The 18,721-nt window shown below is 40.5% G+C and overlaps 1 protein-coding gene across 3 annotated transcripts in view; it reads right to left on the bottom strand.

Annotated features, from left to right (window-relative positions):
* Positions 1-18,721, bottom strand: part of IRAK4 (interleukin 1 receptor associated kinase 4) — a 23,873-nt gene continuing 5,152 nt past the window's right edge. For 2 of the 3 annotated variants that reach the window (XM_073328013.2, XM_073328014.2), the window contains 8 exons: positions 18,240-18,400; positions 14,864-14,928; positions 13,023-13,137; positions 9,071-9,180; positions 5,787-5,970; positions 4,785-4,847; positions 1,601-1,759; positions 1-1,508 (listed from right to left, as the gene is read on the bottom strand). In XM_073328013.2, the coding sequence (XP_073184114.1) occupies positions 1,476-1,508; positions 1,601-1,759; positions 4,785-4,847; positions 5,787-5,970; positions 9,071-9,180; positions 13,023-13,137; positions 14,864-14,928; positions 18,240-18,400 (890 nt within the window). In that variant the 3' untranslated portion in view covers positions 1-1,475. The remainder of the gene's footprint in view (positions 1,509-1,600; positions 1,760-4,784; positions 4,848-5,786; positions 5,971-9,070; positions 9,181-13,022; positions 13,138-14,863; positions 14,929-18,239; positions 18,401-18,721) is intronic. The other variant, XM_073328015.2, reaches the window with a different exon arrangement.

An 18,721-nucleotide genomic window follows, 5' to 3' on the forward strand; every position in this document is an offset into this window, starting at 1 on the left:
GTGCAAAAAGGAAAGTTTATTTGAAATTCGTATCTTCTATTTACAAACAGTAGCATTTTTATACAAGATCAATGTAGGTTATTCTTTCACTGTGGAGTGATCAATTTTTAGCCTGTGGTTTGGTCCATCATATATTCTTTTATTATAAAACCTTTCAAGTACACAAGTCATTTTAGTCTATATAAGCTCTTAAATTAAACTCGGCTATTGGATGTGAAGACAATACTGATCACTTACAAAATGAGTATTAATGATACTTTACATTTATACAGCATTTTCTCCAAAGATCTCAGAGTACTACAAAAACAGGTCAAACAGCTTTTTCCTAAATGGGGAAATTGAGGAATAGAGATGAAATGGCTTGTCATTAGGTCATATGAGTCAGTAAAAGTAAACCCACACCTATCAATTCTCAGTTCTCTACTCTCAATTTGCACTGCTCTGCAGCTTTTCCTTTTCCTTGTTAAAAAAAAAAGACTGCAAAATATGCTTCCATGTAAATACCACTGCTCCCGTGTAGGCTTTTTAAAAACACAAATCTGCAAACTCACAGATGGCAGCTTATATTTATAGCTATTGCCAAAGGGACTTCACATTAATTTCGATTCCCAACATAAGTTAAAACATTGAGCAAAGTAGCTCAGTTTGTTTTAAATGGGTATTACCAAGATCATGTAGTTTTAAGAAAGAGCTGGACAAATTAACAAGTGTGACTATGACAAGGTTGCTTATGGTGGTGGGGGGCTGAGCTCAGCAGCCTTGGGGCTCACTTCCAGTTTATATCATACATTCTTCAAAGCTTATGCTTCAGGGTTTCAGCTGGCCATCTGCAGGGGTCAGGAAGGGATGTTTTTTTAAATGATGTGTGCAGGTGCTGGCCTGTGATATAGAGCCGATCAGATTAAATGATCTGCTGGTTCCTTCTGGCCTTGAACTCTGACTCTATGACCACATGGAACAACAGATTAATGCAGGTTACCTGAACTCTGTCCGAGAGCAATACAGACTGACCTCTTCAGTTTGAAATGTTTTTGCTTAGAGTAGAAACCGAAAAGGGCTAGTCTTTCTGCTTAGAAGCAATTTACCAGTCATCGATTTGTTTATCATAGTCTCCTTGTAACAGGTACGTGTTACCCAGGGAGCTGCAGAAGCCTGGATTCTAGTCAGGAAATATATTTAGAAAACGAAGTGGAGATGGTATAGCAGAAGCACAATGTGTTGCCATAAAAAGAACCTCCGTGTTCTCGCTCTCTCTGGCTACTGAAGAAAGTCTTATAGAAGTGATTTAAGATATCCGTTGTTTTAATGGGACATCAACTCCCTTAAATGACTAAAGCATAAAGTCTATGAGAAAGTTCCTTGCCTGGTCTTTCAAGGAAAGAAGGCACAGTGGTGAAAAGCCAACAACAGATTGCACATAGAGGCCACAAAAGCCTGGAATGCAGGAATAGCACCAAACTGGTAAGAAACAGATATCAGGCTATTATCTCTTGTAGATGCTGCTGGACCTGCAAAAGTAGAACAGATGTGAATTAGTTACATTACCACCAGCACACAAAATATATTGGCCAAACAAACCTTAAAGTGAAAATCCATGTACCATCTTAATGTCTGGCCTCCTGTTCTTTTTTTCATTCAGACACTGGCTAGCAACTGAATACATTTTGTCAATGGAAATGGTGTCCCACTCACTCATTTTTTCATCGACATAATCTTCAATGGTCTTTTCCTCATCTTCAATTTCTTCTTTGATACTTAACTGTAAGAGAATTTGGTAGTGTTAAAACTGTTTTGAGTAGAGCAACTTTTTGAAAGGAGCAGTGAGGTTTAAACTTGTGAGTACTTTACATTTTACTGAGAGTTAGGGTGGGGGAGGTAATATCTTTTATTGGATCAACCTCGGCTGGTAAAAGACACAAGCTTCAAACACGTGCATGTGTGTGCACACATGTAGAGGGCCAAAAAAAAAATAAATACATGCCACCATGGCTAAACAGCAGACTAGGAAAGGCGGTTAGAGGCAAAAAGACATCCATTAAAAAATTGGAAATCAACTCCTAATGAGGACAATAGAAAGGAGCATAATCTCTGGCAAGTATAAAAATATAACTAGGCAGCCAAAAAAGAATCTGAAGAGCAACTAGCAAAAAGACACAAAAACTAACAACCATTTTTTTAAGTACAGCAGTAGCAGGAAACCTGCTAAACGATCAGTGGGGCCATTGGACAATCAAGGTGCGAAAGGGGCACTCAAGGAAGACAAGACCATTGTAGAGAAGCTAAATGAATTCTTTGCATTGGTCTTCACTGCAGAAGATGTGAGGGAGACGCTCATGCCCGAGCCATTCTTTTTAGGTGACAAATCTGAGGAACTGTCCCAGATTGAAGGGTCAATAAAAGAGGTTTTGGAACAAATTGATAAACTAAACAGTAATAAGTCACCAGGCCTCTTCACCCAAGAGTTCCAAAGGAAATAAAATATTAAATTGTACTACTACTAACTGTGATATAGATTCAGAGATTCAGAGATATTTAGGTCAGAAGGGACCATTATGATCATCTAGTCTGACCTCCTGCACAATGCAGGCCACAGAATTTCACCCACCACTCCTACAAAAAAACCTCACACCTACATCTGTGCTATTGAAGTCCTCAAATCGTAGTTTAAAGACTTCAAGGAGCAGAGAATCCTCCAGCAAGTGCCTATTGCTTAAATCAGCCTCCATACCAGATGACTAGAGGGTAGCTAATGTAATGTCAATTTTTATAAAGGGCTACAGAGGCGATCCTGGCAATTACAAGCTGGTAAGCCTAACTTCAGTACCAGGCAAATTGGTTGAAACTATAGTAAAGAACAAAATTTTCAGACACATAGATGACCACAATATGTTGGGGACAAGACAACACTGCTTTTGTAAAAGGAATTCATTCCTCACTAATTTATTACAATTATTTGAGGGGTCAACAAGCATGTGGACAAAGGTGATACAGTTGATACACCGTACTTGGACTTTCACAAAGCCTTTGACAAGGTCCCCCACCAACCACTCTTAAGCAAAGTAAGCAGTCATGGGATAATAGGGACGGTCCTCTCACGGATCAGTAACCGGTTAAAAGAAAGGAAACAAAGGACAGGAATAAATGGATAGTATCACAGTGGAGAAAGAGGTAAATAGTGGGGTCCCCCAAGGATCTGTACTGGCACTGGTGCTGTTCAACATATTCCTAAATGATCTGGAAAAAGGGGTGAACAGTGAGGTGGCAACGTTTGCAGACAATACAAAATTACTCAAAATGGTAATGCCCAAAGCTGACTACAGATTACAAAGAAATCTCACAAAGCTGGGTGACTGGGCAACTAAATGGCAGATGAAATTCAAAGCTGATAAGTGCAAAGTAATGCACATTGGAAAACATAATCCCGACTATACATACAAAATGATGGGGTCTAAATTAGTTGATACCACTCAAGAAAGAAGTCTTGGAGTCATCGTGGTTATTTTTCTGAAAACATCTGCTCAATGTGCAGCAGCAGTCAAAAAAGCTAACAGAACATTAATAACCATTCGGAAAGAGAGAGATAATAAGACAGAAAATATCCTAATGCCACTATATAAAACCATGGTATGCCCACACCTTGAATAGTGCATACTGTTCTAGTCGCTCCATTTCAAAAAAAGATACATTTGAATTGGGCAACAAAAATGATTAGGGGTATGGAACAGCTTCCATCTGAGGAGAGATTAAAAAGACTGAGAATGTTCAGTCTGGAAAAAGAGACGACTAAGGGGGGATATGATGGTCTATACAATCATGAAAGATGTGGAGAAAGTGAACAGGGAAGTATTATGCGAAGGGGTAAATAACACACGAACCAGAAGTCACTCAATGAAATTAATAGGCAGCAGGTTTAAAACAAACATAAGGAAGTACTTCTTCACACAATACACAGTCAACCTGTGGAACTCATTGCCAGGGGATGTTGTGATGGCCAAAAGAATAACTGGGTTCAGAAAAGGATTACATAAGTTTGTTGCGGATAGCCACTGATGGACCTATTCGCCAAGATCATCAGGGATACAGTCCCATACTCCACCTCCCCCTGCCAGAAACTGGGACTGGACAACAGGGGATGTATCATTCAATAATTGCCCTTTTCTGTTCACTCCCTCTGAAGCATCTGGCAGTGGGGAATGTAGAGACACCAGGAATATGGGGTTGCATCCCTATGTTCTTTTAATACAAACTTAGTATAAGTTAACTATAAATTCCATTTTAAATAGAAGTTGTAAAGCAATTTTCTGCTTTTAGATGCAACACAAGCTGTGAACTTTTAACCCAGTTAAGGCTCAACAGTCCCTTACTAAGTTCCCCAGTTCTCCTGTTTGCAAAACAAAGATGTGATAGCTGCCATGAGATAACTAAATTTACCTCAGGAAATGATGAAGGATGCATGATGGAGTGTGACTGGTTCCTTTCTTTTGTTAGGAAAGGATTTATTTCTATGGACTTGTTGAGGCCTTTTTCCCAGATGTTGATGCAATGTGTCACCTGTGGCCCAGAGGGGTAGGATAGGGCAGCTTCCTCAAAACTGGCCTTGTGTTTTTCCTATTCCTGATTAGACTCTCTCCCACTAGCTCAAGAAAACTCCTGAAACAGACTTTGGCATAGCAACTGGATGCACCGTCAGTACCTCCTGGGTGACAAAGCTGGGACTTCTTCAATCTGGAAACTATGGTTTATTATAAAACAATTCTGGGATGAGGAGAAAAAAAAGTCAATACCAGTAACTGTGGCTCCCGGTTTTCATCTATTGGCGAAAGCCCCGTTATTATTTCCAGTAAAACCTACAAGAAACACAAAAGAGGTAACGGCTAGGAAAGCATCCAGAAACAGTTAACACACAAATAATTTGAAACAAAGGAACAAGATCTTCAGTTTATATTAATAACAGTTTCAAGTACAAGTCCCTAGGATCACAGCTTGCAAAGAAGAACACATTTGTGGACATAACTGGCTGACTCCTGCCTCTCTCATTTCCCCATTTTTGGAAGAGCAGGTGAACTCCTCGTCTTCTCTCACCCTATCCCACCTAATGAGGGTCTCCATTTTCTCCCTCTCCTGCCTAGCTGATGGGTGAAATTGGTTTGTCACCCCAAGTCTATTTCCCTTCCATTTTCACCTCGTGTGCAGTATGGGCACTCCCTGGAGTTCTCGACCCCATATGGTGGCGTTTATTTTTCCTATTCACGCCCCCTTCCCTCCCCAGCAGATGATAGGTATTTTTCAGGTACTTAAACATTTTCCTTGTCTTTTTGTCCCCCAAGCTGATAGTTGGAAAGCAGGCGTTGGCAGCTCTTGTGATGCTGGATAATCTGTTCAGATTTGGGTTCACCACTTTCCTGAGTACCCCTCAGGTAGAGCAAGAAGCACTAACCCTCCACTCATACTGACTTACGAGCAAGCTAGGCATGATGGGCATCAATTACTATCCTTCAGCAGCACACAGCGTTCAGGTTTGGGGTTGTTTGTTTCAAAAGCAGAAAAGTAGGAGAACCAGTTCCCTGTTATAAACTGTGGTAGTGGAAACCATATTTAACATATAAATGTAATCTTAAAGATTGTAAAGCTGGTATTTAAGATAATTGGAACTTAAGTTTGTGATCTTACGTTGATGTTCCACATCATCAAACTCACTTTTCAGGAAAATAGCAGCCACCAGTAATAGACTCAAACGCCAGTTCTCATTAATTAGAAAGTATAACAGTTTTTTATTTGCTACTCACCACACCAAAACTGAAAATATCAGATTTGGGTGTTATCTCTCCACGCAGGGCTTCGGGTGCCATATAGGCTGCTGTTCCCACAATTCTATCAGTCATGATGGTTTGTGTGAATTTCACGGATGCCCTTGCAAGTCCAAAGTCAGAAATTTTTGGCACAAATGATTCATTTAGTAAGATATTTGCACTGAAAAACAAAAATAATGTTCTCTGTAGTAGTGGAGTAACTCTGTGTTTTCTATCTCACTTTAAAAAGCATTTAAACATCTGTACATGAACTGTAATCACTATTTTAACTGATATTTGGAATCTGGAGAACTCACTGAAGTTGATGATTTACTTTAGTAAGCAAAATATAGGCAAGTGATCTTTGATGGGAATCTACCATAACTATCAAAACAAACTGCTCACTAAATAAATCAGTAACTGGCTGGCCAGCAGACTAATTCACGCACAAGCTCTCCTGGAGACTAAGAGGGAGAAAAACTAAAATACAGAAACTACTTAAAGGCTACTAATCCCGTTACATTCACATCCCAAAATTCTAGGCACAGTTTGAATACTCCTCCTTTAAGCAAAACTGTACAGGCTTGTTAATTTTAGTAAAGTTCCTGATGTAGAATCCTCCACAAAACCTTCTCGATTCTCTAGCCTATCCTACACAAAACACCAAAGAGCTGCTTTTGGTGCATATCCATGAGCCAACAAAAATTACTAAGGAGGCAGAAGGAATACAACGATGTTTATTTTCCCCTTGAGGCATGAACATACCAAGTTAAGGGAAGTCACCTAGGCATGTCCACATATTACCTCACCCCACTTGATCTCTCTAACATCCTGGGACCAACACAGTTACAACACCACTCCATGCATATAAGTCATTAGTGGCCTCAAAGAAAAACTGCACTGAACTAGGCTAAGCTATATGAAAGGAAAAATACTCATACTTTTTACTGAATGTAGATATATATTTTACTGTTTTTAAATTTAAATATTTTTGGCTTCTTGAACCTGAGACAGGATTAAAGAACCTCAAAACCTAGGCAGTATCTCTCCATTTTATGAACATACTACTGGAACCGTAAGAGATCCATAGGAGACATCTCAAATAAACAAAGCCTATTAGAAACATTATTATCTCCACCCTCTCTTAGAGCTTTCTAAGCAAAATGTTTAAGCACAACCATCACTTATGAAAGATTACTAGCTGCCTTAATCTTAAAAAATAGACCAGCTATAAAAGGATCCCTAATACATGATCACAGCAACAGGCCAAACACTAACCAAGGGTCCATCCACCAATGCGTGATGCACATAACTCCCAAATAGGCCAGTGGGAACACCATATGTGAAAAAAAAAAAAACCCCACAACTTTTTAAGTAAGTCATAGTTCTTCTCAGATTGAGAAGGCAAGCAGCTTATAAGAGAGACCATAATTTGATATGCTTCACAGAGCAGAATGGAAGCGAGTTCTGTTGTGATTGTGTCCAACTACAAAAGAACAACCCACTTTTTTCCTGCATACAACACAATCAAGAGTTAAGAGCAACAATGAAAACAACAATTCAGTGATAGCTTCCCAAATCTGCAGAGACCCCATCCTCGTGCCTCTGTTAATATTCAGTTTCCCCAAACTGCAGCAATGTGAAGACTGACCAGAACCTTGTTTGATTTCTCCACAGCTATTCATTACACCCATGAACATAGAAATTATAACAAGAATTGCCTTGTTTACGGTGCTCTTTCTGCTTGAAAAAACTATCAGTGGTAGCAGTCACACTCTCTCATTGAGCTATTCACTGTGGAAAAAGACAAAAAACAGAGTCCAAGCCGGGGAGGAAAGGAGGACAAAGTGGTACAAAGGGAGAACAACTCCCTCTCACAGAGGTCAGGAGACCAGAGGAGGGGTAAAGTAGAAGACACTCTGTTCCCCAGAAATTCCAGCTGCTGGGAAGCTTGAGCAGAGGGGCGGTTCTGACACACAGAGTCAAAGCAGCAAGGAGCCTTTGGGGTGGGAGCTGGAGTAAGAATACTCCCTTTTTCCAGCACCCAGAGAGGACTGCAGGGTTGAGGTGAACTGGACTCAGCAGGAGTGTTGCGGGAGACAGGACTTCTTCAGGACCTTCTGCATGACATTATCCTACAGTTCAGCCAGTCACGATCCTTCTCAAGGTCTAAGATGCTTGTCCCTCAGGGATGTGGCTTGATTCCTTCCCAGGCATTTCTTGAAATAGCTGAACTGCATTGCTACTCTGAAAAACGCTACACAAAAATTTAGCTCTAAGAGCTGGATATAGCAGAAATTACTTTTGGGATAACAAGTAAGTGGAAGAGTCCACTTCCTTTGTACACCATTGGCATGCAAACTTGATTAAAGCCAGTCTCCATTACAGAGGTTTTTTAATTAAAAATAGCAATAACTGAAAGGAGGTACACTCAGAGGAAATGCTCCAGAAAAGAGGTTTTTCAGTGAAAAATCCCCCATCGAAGCTGTCATGGTGCAGCACTACTAAAGCATGTGTAGTGACCAGCAAATGCTCTTACACTGGTTGCAATTAGACAAGAACTGACTTTTGGATACACTCAGGGATCACACATCGTCTGTTCTACGGTGGCAGCTCACGCCACCTTGACAGGAGCAACGTTTTAGAACTCTAGCTATGGAAATTCTCATCTGGTCAGGTCTTTGCAGCACAGACCCAAAAATAGTATGACAGGACTCTTTCGCAGGAAAAGTTCATGTCCTTGAGTAATTTCTGAAGTGACGTTTTGCAGGTCTGTTCAGTCTCACTAAGATTTCATTTGTGGAGGAAAGATGAAACAGACTTTGGAAAGAGACACCATACTCAAAAGGGAGAAAATATGCTCACACAGTGCAAGCGTTAGGCATAAAACAAAATCCAGAAAGACTGCATAATGAAGAGTAAGTTGCAAAGCCACTACGATACTTTGGAAAATGTGAAAAGATCTAGGGGTCAATTACTTTGCATAAAACTGTTCTGTATACACAGAGATGTTCTATTCTCATAGGTAAATCACTACATAAATAAAGTTGTCTTTAAAATGACTGACAAACAGGCCTTAAAATTGTAGGTAAACAGTCCTGATACAGAAAAATAGAAAACATTGTGATAAGAATTCTATCAAAGTGGTATTTGTAAGAACTAGGCTACCTTGGCAAAGAGGACATACATCACTCATCTCCTAGTCCATTCTCTTCTCTACTCTCTCTAAAATGCACTCCATGAAAAATCTGTGGGCATTATTGAGCGTTAGCAGCTTTTACCTTTTAACATCTCTGTGAATATGATTGTTTTCATGTAAAAAGCTGATGCCATTTGCTGTACCTTGAGCAATGTTACACCTTGTACTCCAAGGAATTGGTGCAGTGTCATCCTTAAAAGAGAAAAGTGGGGGGAGGGAAAGAGTGAAAAGACATCAATATATGTATTTGATTTACAAATATGTGTCCCAGAAGAAGAGGTAGATCTATGTAGGACTTTATTCTTCATTCACCATGTCAGTTTCCGCTCTCCACCCAAAAAAAATGTGCTTGTAATGGTAACTGGTAAGTCTGAGGTCTGGTCTATGTTTACCATTTAGGTCGACATGTCTACAGCGCTCAGGGGTGTGAAAAAAACCCACTGAGTCCCACAGCTATGCCTACCTCACCCCTGTATAGACATAGCTAGCTCAATGAAAGAACGCTTGTGTCAACCTAACTACTCGGGGAGGTGGTGTTCCTCCGGTGAGAGAAAAATCCCGTCCATCACTGTAGGCTGCAGCTACACTACGGTGCGCAGCTGTGCCGCTCTAGTCCCTGTCGTGCAGGCATGGTCTGATTTCTGACCCAGGAACATTTCTATTCCTGAAAGGGGAACACAGCGATCAGATACAATCAAAAGTGGCTGCAACATATAAGACGACAGATGAAGGCCTCCTAGTGCTGCATTAAACTCTTGAATAGAAGTACAGAGGCCTGATCCCAAGTCAATGGAAAGACTTGAAATCAATGGGAGTTAGGCATTTAGTGGGATTTTCAAAAATGCCTCGGTGCCCATCTGCATCTTAAGGCACCTAAATACATTTTAAAATGTGGCCCCTAGTGACTAAGACACTTGCGTATCATTAAAATGGGGGTGGGGAGGAAGCATGAAAAAAGTAAGAGATTAGGTGTTCATTTTGCTTCTCTCTCCTTTTGGGTCTAAAACAGGAAGATTACATGAAGTTTAGTAAAGAGACTATAGTCTATAAAAAGTTGGTTTCAGCAACTCAGGAATAAAAATTTAAAAAGCTTGCCTCTGCAATCTCAAAAGACTGATGATCTTTAAAACAGAAGACATAGAAATATTATTTATATCACTGGTACATATATCAACACTCCACTTGAGGCCAATTAATTTCTGTGCTAAAAGGACAGCAGACACTTTAGATTTTAACCATCCCTTGTGAATCCCTCAGTACTGATAGAACACAGCAAGCCCCAACAAACAATTCTATATGACAGATCAAGATCCAAACTCCAGAGAGTAGGTTTTGGATGCCAAATAAACTTGAGGAGACACTGTTTATCATTAGGTCATTAACACCTTTTCCTGATCTCTCAAGTGACCTAGGGAAGAGGAAACATTTTAGGATAATGAAATACCTGACTTTGTAATTAGGGCAAACTCATTTAGATGTATTAAAATCTGAAGTGATAATAATCTGATATGTTTCATTTCTCTTGCATTGCTTTCAACATTGGTCTGACAGTTTTAGCTGCTTTCAGTAGGTCATTTTAAAGACTAATAAATGTTTCTCTCTTTCTTCACTTGTGTAGCAATATATAGATTTCCTCTTCCCACCCCTTTTTATTTTAAGAACTGCATTAGGTTGTTTCAAAACTTGCTCTTTATTGCTTTGATTTTACCTACATACCGGCAAACACCAAATTGCAAAACAAAGAGCTAACTACATCGACAACAATTACATCCTATATTTTATTTCAGCCACAGCAGTCGCAACATCACATCTACACAACCAAAGCAAATTGTTCCAGTCAATAAACATCTTTATGAACATGAATGACAAAGTGAAAAGCTAATGTTCCTTCAATAAATGATTGCAAACATACAATTGACCAGCACAAGATTTTCACTTTAGTTCATGGCACTAATTAGGCTGGAAGAATGGGGACATTTAACTCCCCCCCCCCCGCCATCCGTACCCAGTCAGCCACCTAGGGAAGAGGATTGGCATGAATCCCCTTTCTCCAGCTCAGCTCAGCCTAGGCTCTGTGTAGTGAAGGGGATGAGCCAAAAAAGCAGTGCCAAGTACCCATGGGAATTCTTGAAAGTCAGCAAGCATAATAAACATTCTGACAACCACCCATTTCCCCCTCTAGTCATTGGATGGAGAAGCCTTGGGGACATAATAGGGAATAAGCTTGCTCTCTCTCCCTTACATGCAAGGGCCTGGCCTATTTCTGCCTCCCCTTCAGACTAGGAGTGCTCTGCCCAGCTTCCTCTTTCCCTAGTGCTGATTCCTGAGGTTACAGAGACAAATAGCAAAAGATTTTCACACACACCTCTTCCAAAGAAAGAGGCTTGTCTACAAGCCAACTTGCATCAGTTTAAAGTGTTTTTTTAGTTGTTTTTAAACAGATTTATTTACACCGGCACAAGTTTGTACACCAAGACACTTAAGACTTGTCTACACTCAGATGTTGCATTCATTTTAAGTCAGTTTTTAATATGATTTTACTAAACTGATACAAATGTAAGTGGACACTCTTATAGGGTTAACCCTGATTTATAATGGCTTAGTTTGGGGCTTTCACCAGTTTAACTAAATTTGTTTAAAGTTACACCTTTAGTAAAAACAGTGAGATTGTGTTTTACACTAGGCCTTATTTCAGTTTAGCTTGATCAGTTTTCTACAGGATTAAGCTAAACTGAAATAAGCTACTCTTAAACCAAAATAAAGAATATCTATAAGCAGACTTGCACTGGTTTAACTAAATCCGTTTTTTTAAAAACCCCAACAAACACCTTTTCTGAAACTGGTGTAAGTCTGTGTGTAGACTTGACTGGCATTTAGAATCTTAACACGGACATAGTGGTTAGCTTGCTTATTTCATGTATACATGTAAGGTCCATTTAAAAGTTACATTATAGTTTTTCTTAAATGATTGTATTTTCTTAGACAGTTGTTTCCCTCTTGAGACTAATGCAAAAGAAACCAGTCACCAACATCAGAAAGACGTGATCTTTCAGGTCTCTTTTCCTGAACAGGAAGTTCTTGAGATGAATGTGTATACTGTCACTTTATAATCTTTGAACAACTAGTTTTATTACTAACCCACTATTTTTTGTTGTTGAAGTCTTCTAAAGGGGCAATACTAGATTATAGTTAGAAGGAAGCTATGCTCATTTGGCTCAGCACCGTACTAGGAAACCACATGAAGTAAGAAGCGTTTCTTCTCATGTTCATACTGTAAGTTACATCTGTAAATCAAACTGACATTTCTGTGCCAGGGAACATTTTCTCCCTCATGTAGGTAGCTGCACACCTGCCAAACACGGATGGCATTTATTACAGTTACTAAGAGGCTCAAGCCTCCACGATAAGTCATTTCCCTACATCAAAAGGAAGAATTTTACTTACAGAAAATATTTCTTAAATACAGACAATATTTATTGCTTAAATACTGCTCTTCGGCTTGCTAAGCCTGGTTTACGGTTTTTGACACTGACTCCCACACTCTGGAAGTTTCAACTGATGTTACAAGGACAGAGACTAGAGCAAGAAACAAACACTTATGCCTGACAAAAATGGTTACAATGGACAGGGTGGGAAGACCACAACTTATCACAAAAGATAATAGATTGGTTTTTAAATGTCATCGTTCATAGAGCAAACAAAGAACTCTGGCACTCACTGATAAACTTACAGGTTTTTAAACATTTCACAAAACTTTCAGACTTTTTTCAGTCTCTCGGGGAGCTGCTATTTTTCAGACAGGTTGTTAAGGACAATGGTCTAGCTTGTTCTAATTAATTAATATTATATCTGATCTCCTAATAAGTTAATATGTTTGTATAAAATGTTAACTGTATTTGCCTCCCAGCTGGAAGTAGAATATCATAGCTTGACCACTTCAAATCCATCAGTGTCTCAAGGACATTAGAATAAACTTCTAGTCATTGACAGAAGTAGAAGACAAAGTTAGAAAAGTAATAATAAATCTCACTTACCAGACAAGCCAGTCTGTCAAGCAATGAACCATTGGGCATGTATTCGTAAACCAGACAGGGCTGATCACCATCACCTGAGAAACCAAGCAGTTCTACTAGGTTCTCATGTTGACACCTGTGGCAAAGAGAAACCTTAATAATTAGTTCTGCTGCATGATACTTCTAACATTTAGAAAAAAAAAGTTGAGTCCTGTTAGTGGTTTGGTGTGGATTATTGATTAGTAAGACATCAGATAACTCAGCTCAATTAGTTTATTAATCAAAGGTAGATCAGCATAACCAGAGAGGTTCATACATTATCAATCTCTGGGAAACAGAGTTGTAGCAGTTCAGTCCATCTCAAAGTGAGAACTTAATTTGACCTATAGTTATAGTCCACTTGTTTATGACAAGTAGAAGATTAATATACCTTACTCCCCTTTCTTTAATCTAGCTTCATAACTATTTTTCAGGGTGCAAAGACATGTGTACCAACCATATGCAACAACATTCCAGATGTTGGTAGACCAGAGGTGGGCAAACTACGGCCCGTAGGCCACATCCAGCCCACGGGACCCTCCTGCCTGGCCCCTCCCCTGCTGTCCCTCAACCCCCGCAGCCTCAGTGCACCGCGCCACCAGCGCAACGCTCTGGGAAGCCAGGCAGCGCAGTTGCAGAGCCACGGCCTGACCCAGTGCTCTGTGCTGGGTGGTAAGAGGGCAGAGAGCAGCGGGGCGGGGGGGGTGAGGGGTTGGGGCGGTCAGGGGTGTGTGGATAGGGGTCGGGGCGGTCAGAGGGCAGGGAATAGGGGGGTTGGATGGGGCAGGGGTCCCAGAGGGGTAGTCAGGAATGAGAGGGGGGGTTGGATGGGGCGCAGGGGACAGTCAGGGATGGGAGGGTCCGGAGGTGGTCAGGATACAGGGAGCAGGGGGTGGCGGATGGGGCAGAAGTCCCAGGGAGCCCAATAGGGAACGGAGGAGGGGGTTGATGGGGTAGGAGTCCTGGGGGGGCTGTCAGGGGAGAGGGGGGTTGAATGGGGCAGGGGTCCCAGGGGGGTAGTCAGGAATGAGAGGGAGGGTTGGATGGGGCAGCAGGGGACAGTCAGGGATGGGAGGGTCTAGAGGTGGTCAGGGGACAGGGGGTGGTGGATGGGGCAGGAGTCCCAGGGGGCTGACAGGGAACGGGGGAGGAAGGGGGGGGGCATCAGGGGCGAGAAGCAGGGGGGTCGGATAGGATGCAGGGGCCGGGCCACGCCTGGCTGTTTGGGGAGACACAGCCTCCCCTAACCAGCCCTCCATACAATTTTGGAAGCCCAATGTGGCCCTCTGGCCAAAAAGTTTGTAGTAGACTATAGAATACAAGTTGCATATAGAGACATGAACTGTTTTGTGCTAATGGTACCCAATACAATTTATATACAACATTCCTTAACAGAACATGCATCTTATTTCTGACAGACTCCACACATACGGAGAACAAACATTGGAACAGTTTAGCTATTAGTAAATTTCTACAATAAAGCTTAGCATGATTACAAAGCATTCTAGGAATTCAGTTCATAGTTTTACAACTTAGCCTAAATGCAAAGCATTTTGGAAATACATGACACTGGCTAACAGCCCGCAAACCTGCAAACTCAATGCACTACTAAACTATGCAGAGTTAATCATAAGCCTAAACCTTTATCTTGAGCAGAAAAGATCCACAATAGTTTTACAATGTTTTCACTTAACAATTTCCAAACTATCCCATGCAAAACTATAGTAATGAAACCCTAAGGCAGCATGCTAACAAGGAGAATTCTGCAAATGTAGGTCCTCTATACCTACAGTTATGCTAAATTTGCATGACTTAGTACCTACTTTGCCATTATTTTTATTTCTTGATCAAACTGCTGTTTCAGATCTTGAATGCTTACATCAACCATCTACAAAGAAAATATTAGTTCTCCATTAATTTTGTAGGTGATATTACATATAAAACAAGTTTATTGCAAATCTTACTTGGGGACACCTCTTTTTGTAAACCATAGAAAATTGGTTTGAAACAGTTGGCAGTACAATATGTACTATGTAACATCCTTATCACATGTCTTTGCTGACCCAGAAAGACAGTACTGATTCATATTCAGGTGGCTACTCTCATAGATGCAAACACCTCTTCCCCTCCCCTCCCCATCTCCCCCAACCAACATCCTCCTGCAGAAACTGATGGGCAGCCCCACCCATGTCCACATGCTTGCAAGGGAATTTCCTATTTGCCACTACACTGCTCATTGCATTTGTCCAGTCCTATATAACAGCTGTTGCAGTCAATGGAAATTAGTTGGTGCTCAACACTTGGAGGCGAGGGGGGATCAAACCACTTCCTTAGTCCACATTTAGGCACACACTTTAAAGTCATGGAACTGGATCCTATTCTTGGCACTACCAGAGATTTCCTTTGTGACCTTACAGAATAAGAGTTTAAGGCCAGAAGCAATCATCAGATCATCCAGTCTGACCATTAATTGGGGATCGGTCCTGCTTTGAGCAGGGGTTTGGACTAGATGACCTCCTGAGGTCCCTTCCAACCCTGATATTCTATAATTCTATGACCTCCTGCACATCAGGTCATTAAACCCCATTCGGTTATCCCTGTACTGAGTCTAATCAAAACATTACAGCCCTCAGGAAATTAAACTACTGTGTACCACAGGCAGAGAATAGGAGGGAATGAATGCACTAATGCCAGAGGCCCCTTCGATGGCAGGGAATTGATTTGGTAAAATATAACCGGATGATCCTAGCAAGCAATCCCTACCTATGCCACAGCAAAAAACCCATGGCCCTTGCCAATCTGACCTGGTGGAAATTTACTTCCTAATCCCAAAAATAGCTATCAGTTTGATCCTGAGCATGTGAGCAAGACACACCAGCCAAGCTTCTGAGAAAGAATCTCTGTACTGCCATGGAGAACTGGCCCATTGCATACCATGTCCCATATCCAGCTGTGGCTGTTTCTGTTTCAGAGGAAGAATAAAAGAAAACCCAGAATACAATGGGGAGAGAAGTTCCCTTCCTGAGTCCCTGCAGGTGACCAGCTGAAACCCTGAAGCATGAGATTTAGGGAACATAAGACACAGGACTGGAAGGAACCCCATGTTCCACTGAACTCAGCCCCTTGCCTCGGCAGGTAAGCCCATCATACTGTCTCACTCTTAAATGTATCAAGCTCTCTCTTAAAACTAATTAGGTTGTTTGCCCCCACTAGTAATATTGGGAGGCTATTCTAGAACCTTACTCCTCCGACAGTTAGAAAACCTAATTTCTAACCTAAATGTATTCATAGCCAGTTTATACCAATTGTTCTTCTGATAACTTTTCCCTGTAAGTTAAATAGTTCTTCTCCCTCCCTGGTTTTTACCCCCTTGACTAAATAACTTGGCTTCTGTGCAACAGGGACCTTTCTCAGGGGGTCAATGAAGGATGTTCTCTCCATTTCCCCCTTGCGGATGTTTACAGTGTGCCAAATTTTGTGTGTAAACTTTTGCCACTACTTGTGATGGAATCATTGACTCTATACAGTCATTCTTTATCATTGTTACACAGTATTCTCTTGTCCTTTGAAATGCTGATTAGAATGACAGAATTTCTTTTGGGTCTTCCACACCAAACTTGCAACATTCCCTTTAGCAACAAAAAAAAAGTAGCTATGTAGACTTCTCTCCCTCTTAAATTTTCAGATCCTCTACAGCCAAGGTGGTGGTCTTGACACTGAGCCTCAAGGGCCTGGGATAAAAAGGAGCAGTAAAATATTAGGGTAATATCAGAACTCTTACAGGGTTGTAGAAAGACGTTTATCCCCTCGTATGACAGATCAGTTTTACTGTATGTGTTTGTAAACTGAGTGGTCCCACTGATTTCACTGGACCACTGGTAGGGGAGAGGGCTGCAGAAGTAGGCTCCCATTGTTCAGTTTACCACGAGCTACAAGACTGCGCCCTTGGAAAGAGAAATTTGGGCTCCTACACAAAATTCTGGCAGCTGAACCTTAAATTAAGGTATTTTACTCAGCATTTCAAGATATAGCAGCACAATAATGCAGATAAAAGCTTATCTTTTTCACTTCTAATTTGAGACAAGCTACATTCTCCTCCAAAAACAAACATGTTAGTTACACTGTCCCTCTGAATACCCATGAATGACAATGTCAATTACTTTAAAAGCTAAAAACAGAGAACAGTATGTAATAACCAATATTTTTCAAGAATTGAAAAGATTCTTTCCTTAGCAATTCTATCCTTTCCCATTTAGAAAATGTTATTTTTTACTGTGTGGTTTTTAATGGAACTTGAAAATGAGATATCACAGCATTATTATTTACTTCCTTGATTAGAAGATAACTGGATCTAGGATGTCAGCATAGAAGCTAGATCACCTGTTTTTCCTCTAATTGCAATACTGTGCTTAATAATACAAAAGTAAATATTTATACTTAGCCAGCAAGTGTATAATAGATAAAAGTCAAAATATTAATGTAATGTATATTTAACTTGTGGGGTCACCCACCCAGTAATGAGGCAGAGAGCTTAAAAAAAAACAAAAACCAAAGACCAGACACATCTGAAGCACAGAATCACAGAAATCAGAATGGGAAAGACTTATAAAATCATTGCTCCAATCCTTACCAGTACTGGATTATTCCTTACAATAGTTTCTTGGCCTTTAGAAAACTCTTTTTAAAATGGAGCTTTCACGTCTTACCTTGGAAGCACCTAAGTTGAACTAGAATAAAGTTACAGAGACTATCCATTCTGAAACTTCAGAGCACAAACTGATCACCAGGCCAGGAAAAAATTAACCTCTACAATTCATCTCTGTCAGTTGCATACTACTGCATCATCTGGTATACCACAGTAGGTGAGGAAAATTACACCATCCTCTGAAACATCTGGTATTGGCCCCCTTTGGAGACAAACAACTCAGTAGATGAACCATTAACCTCTTATATAGTAAAGCCTATGTTACTAAAAATCCCAACAGGTGACTTACATTTTGATGAAAGAATAATACATTAAAAAAAAAAAAAAAAAAAGTTAAAATCTGAGAAAGATTCTCACCCAACTGAATTTTCAATGATGTCAAATTCTGGAGTATCCCGGTCACTTATAATAATACTGAATACGTCCACTTAAAATACACAGTAGTAATACCATAAAGCATACGACGCCCATACAAAATAGTTATGACAACTTACAGCAGCAAGTTTTTTCACTGCCACAATTCTGCCATTGATGTAGCCCTTGTACACAACTCCAAAGCCTCCTTCTCCCAGTTTATTACCTCCAGCTGATATAGGTCGTTCATCAAAGTTGTTTGTAACGTTTTTCAACTCATGGAACCAAAAGCTGTGGAAACCTGAAACAAAAACATTTCACATTTAGGATGGAACTGAAAGGTCAATTTCACTCTAAGCTACTTGTGTGTGAAGTGGCTATCTCCCTGCTTTTGCTCTATTTAAACAACAGATTTACCAGAGTACAAATAATGGCATTGTGGAGCTTTAATTTTGGATTCATTGCGAGTTTTAAGCCAGAATTGCTCTCTCTGAGCAGACACCAGAAAGTAAGAAAAGCAAACAAATTACAAGTGAGTTAGCTATTCTTTGATAACTTTGCTCACTACTTGCAGGTAATTTGAGTACAAATATCTTCCAGTTCCTTGTGTGGAAGAAACCAG

This window comes from Lepidochelys kempii, chromosome 1 (genome assembly GCF_965140285.1).
Source record: "Lepidochelys kempii isolate rLepKem1 chromosome 1, rLepKem1.hap1, whole genome shotgun sequence".
NCBI lineage: Eukaryota > Metazoa > Chordata > Testudines > Cheloniidae > Lepidochelys > Lepidochelys kempii.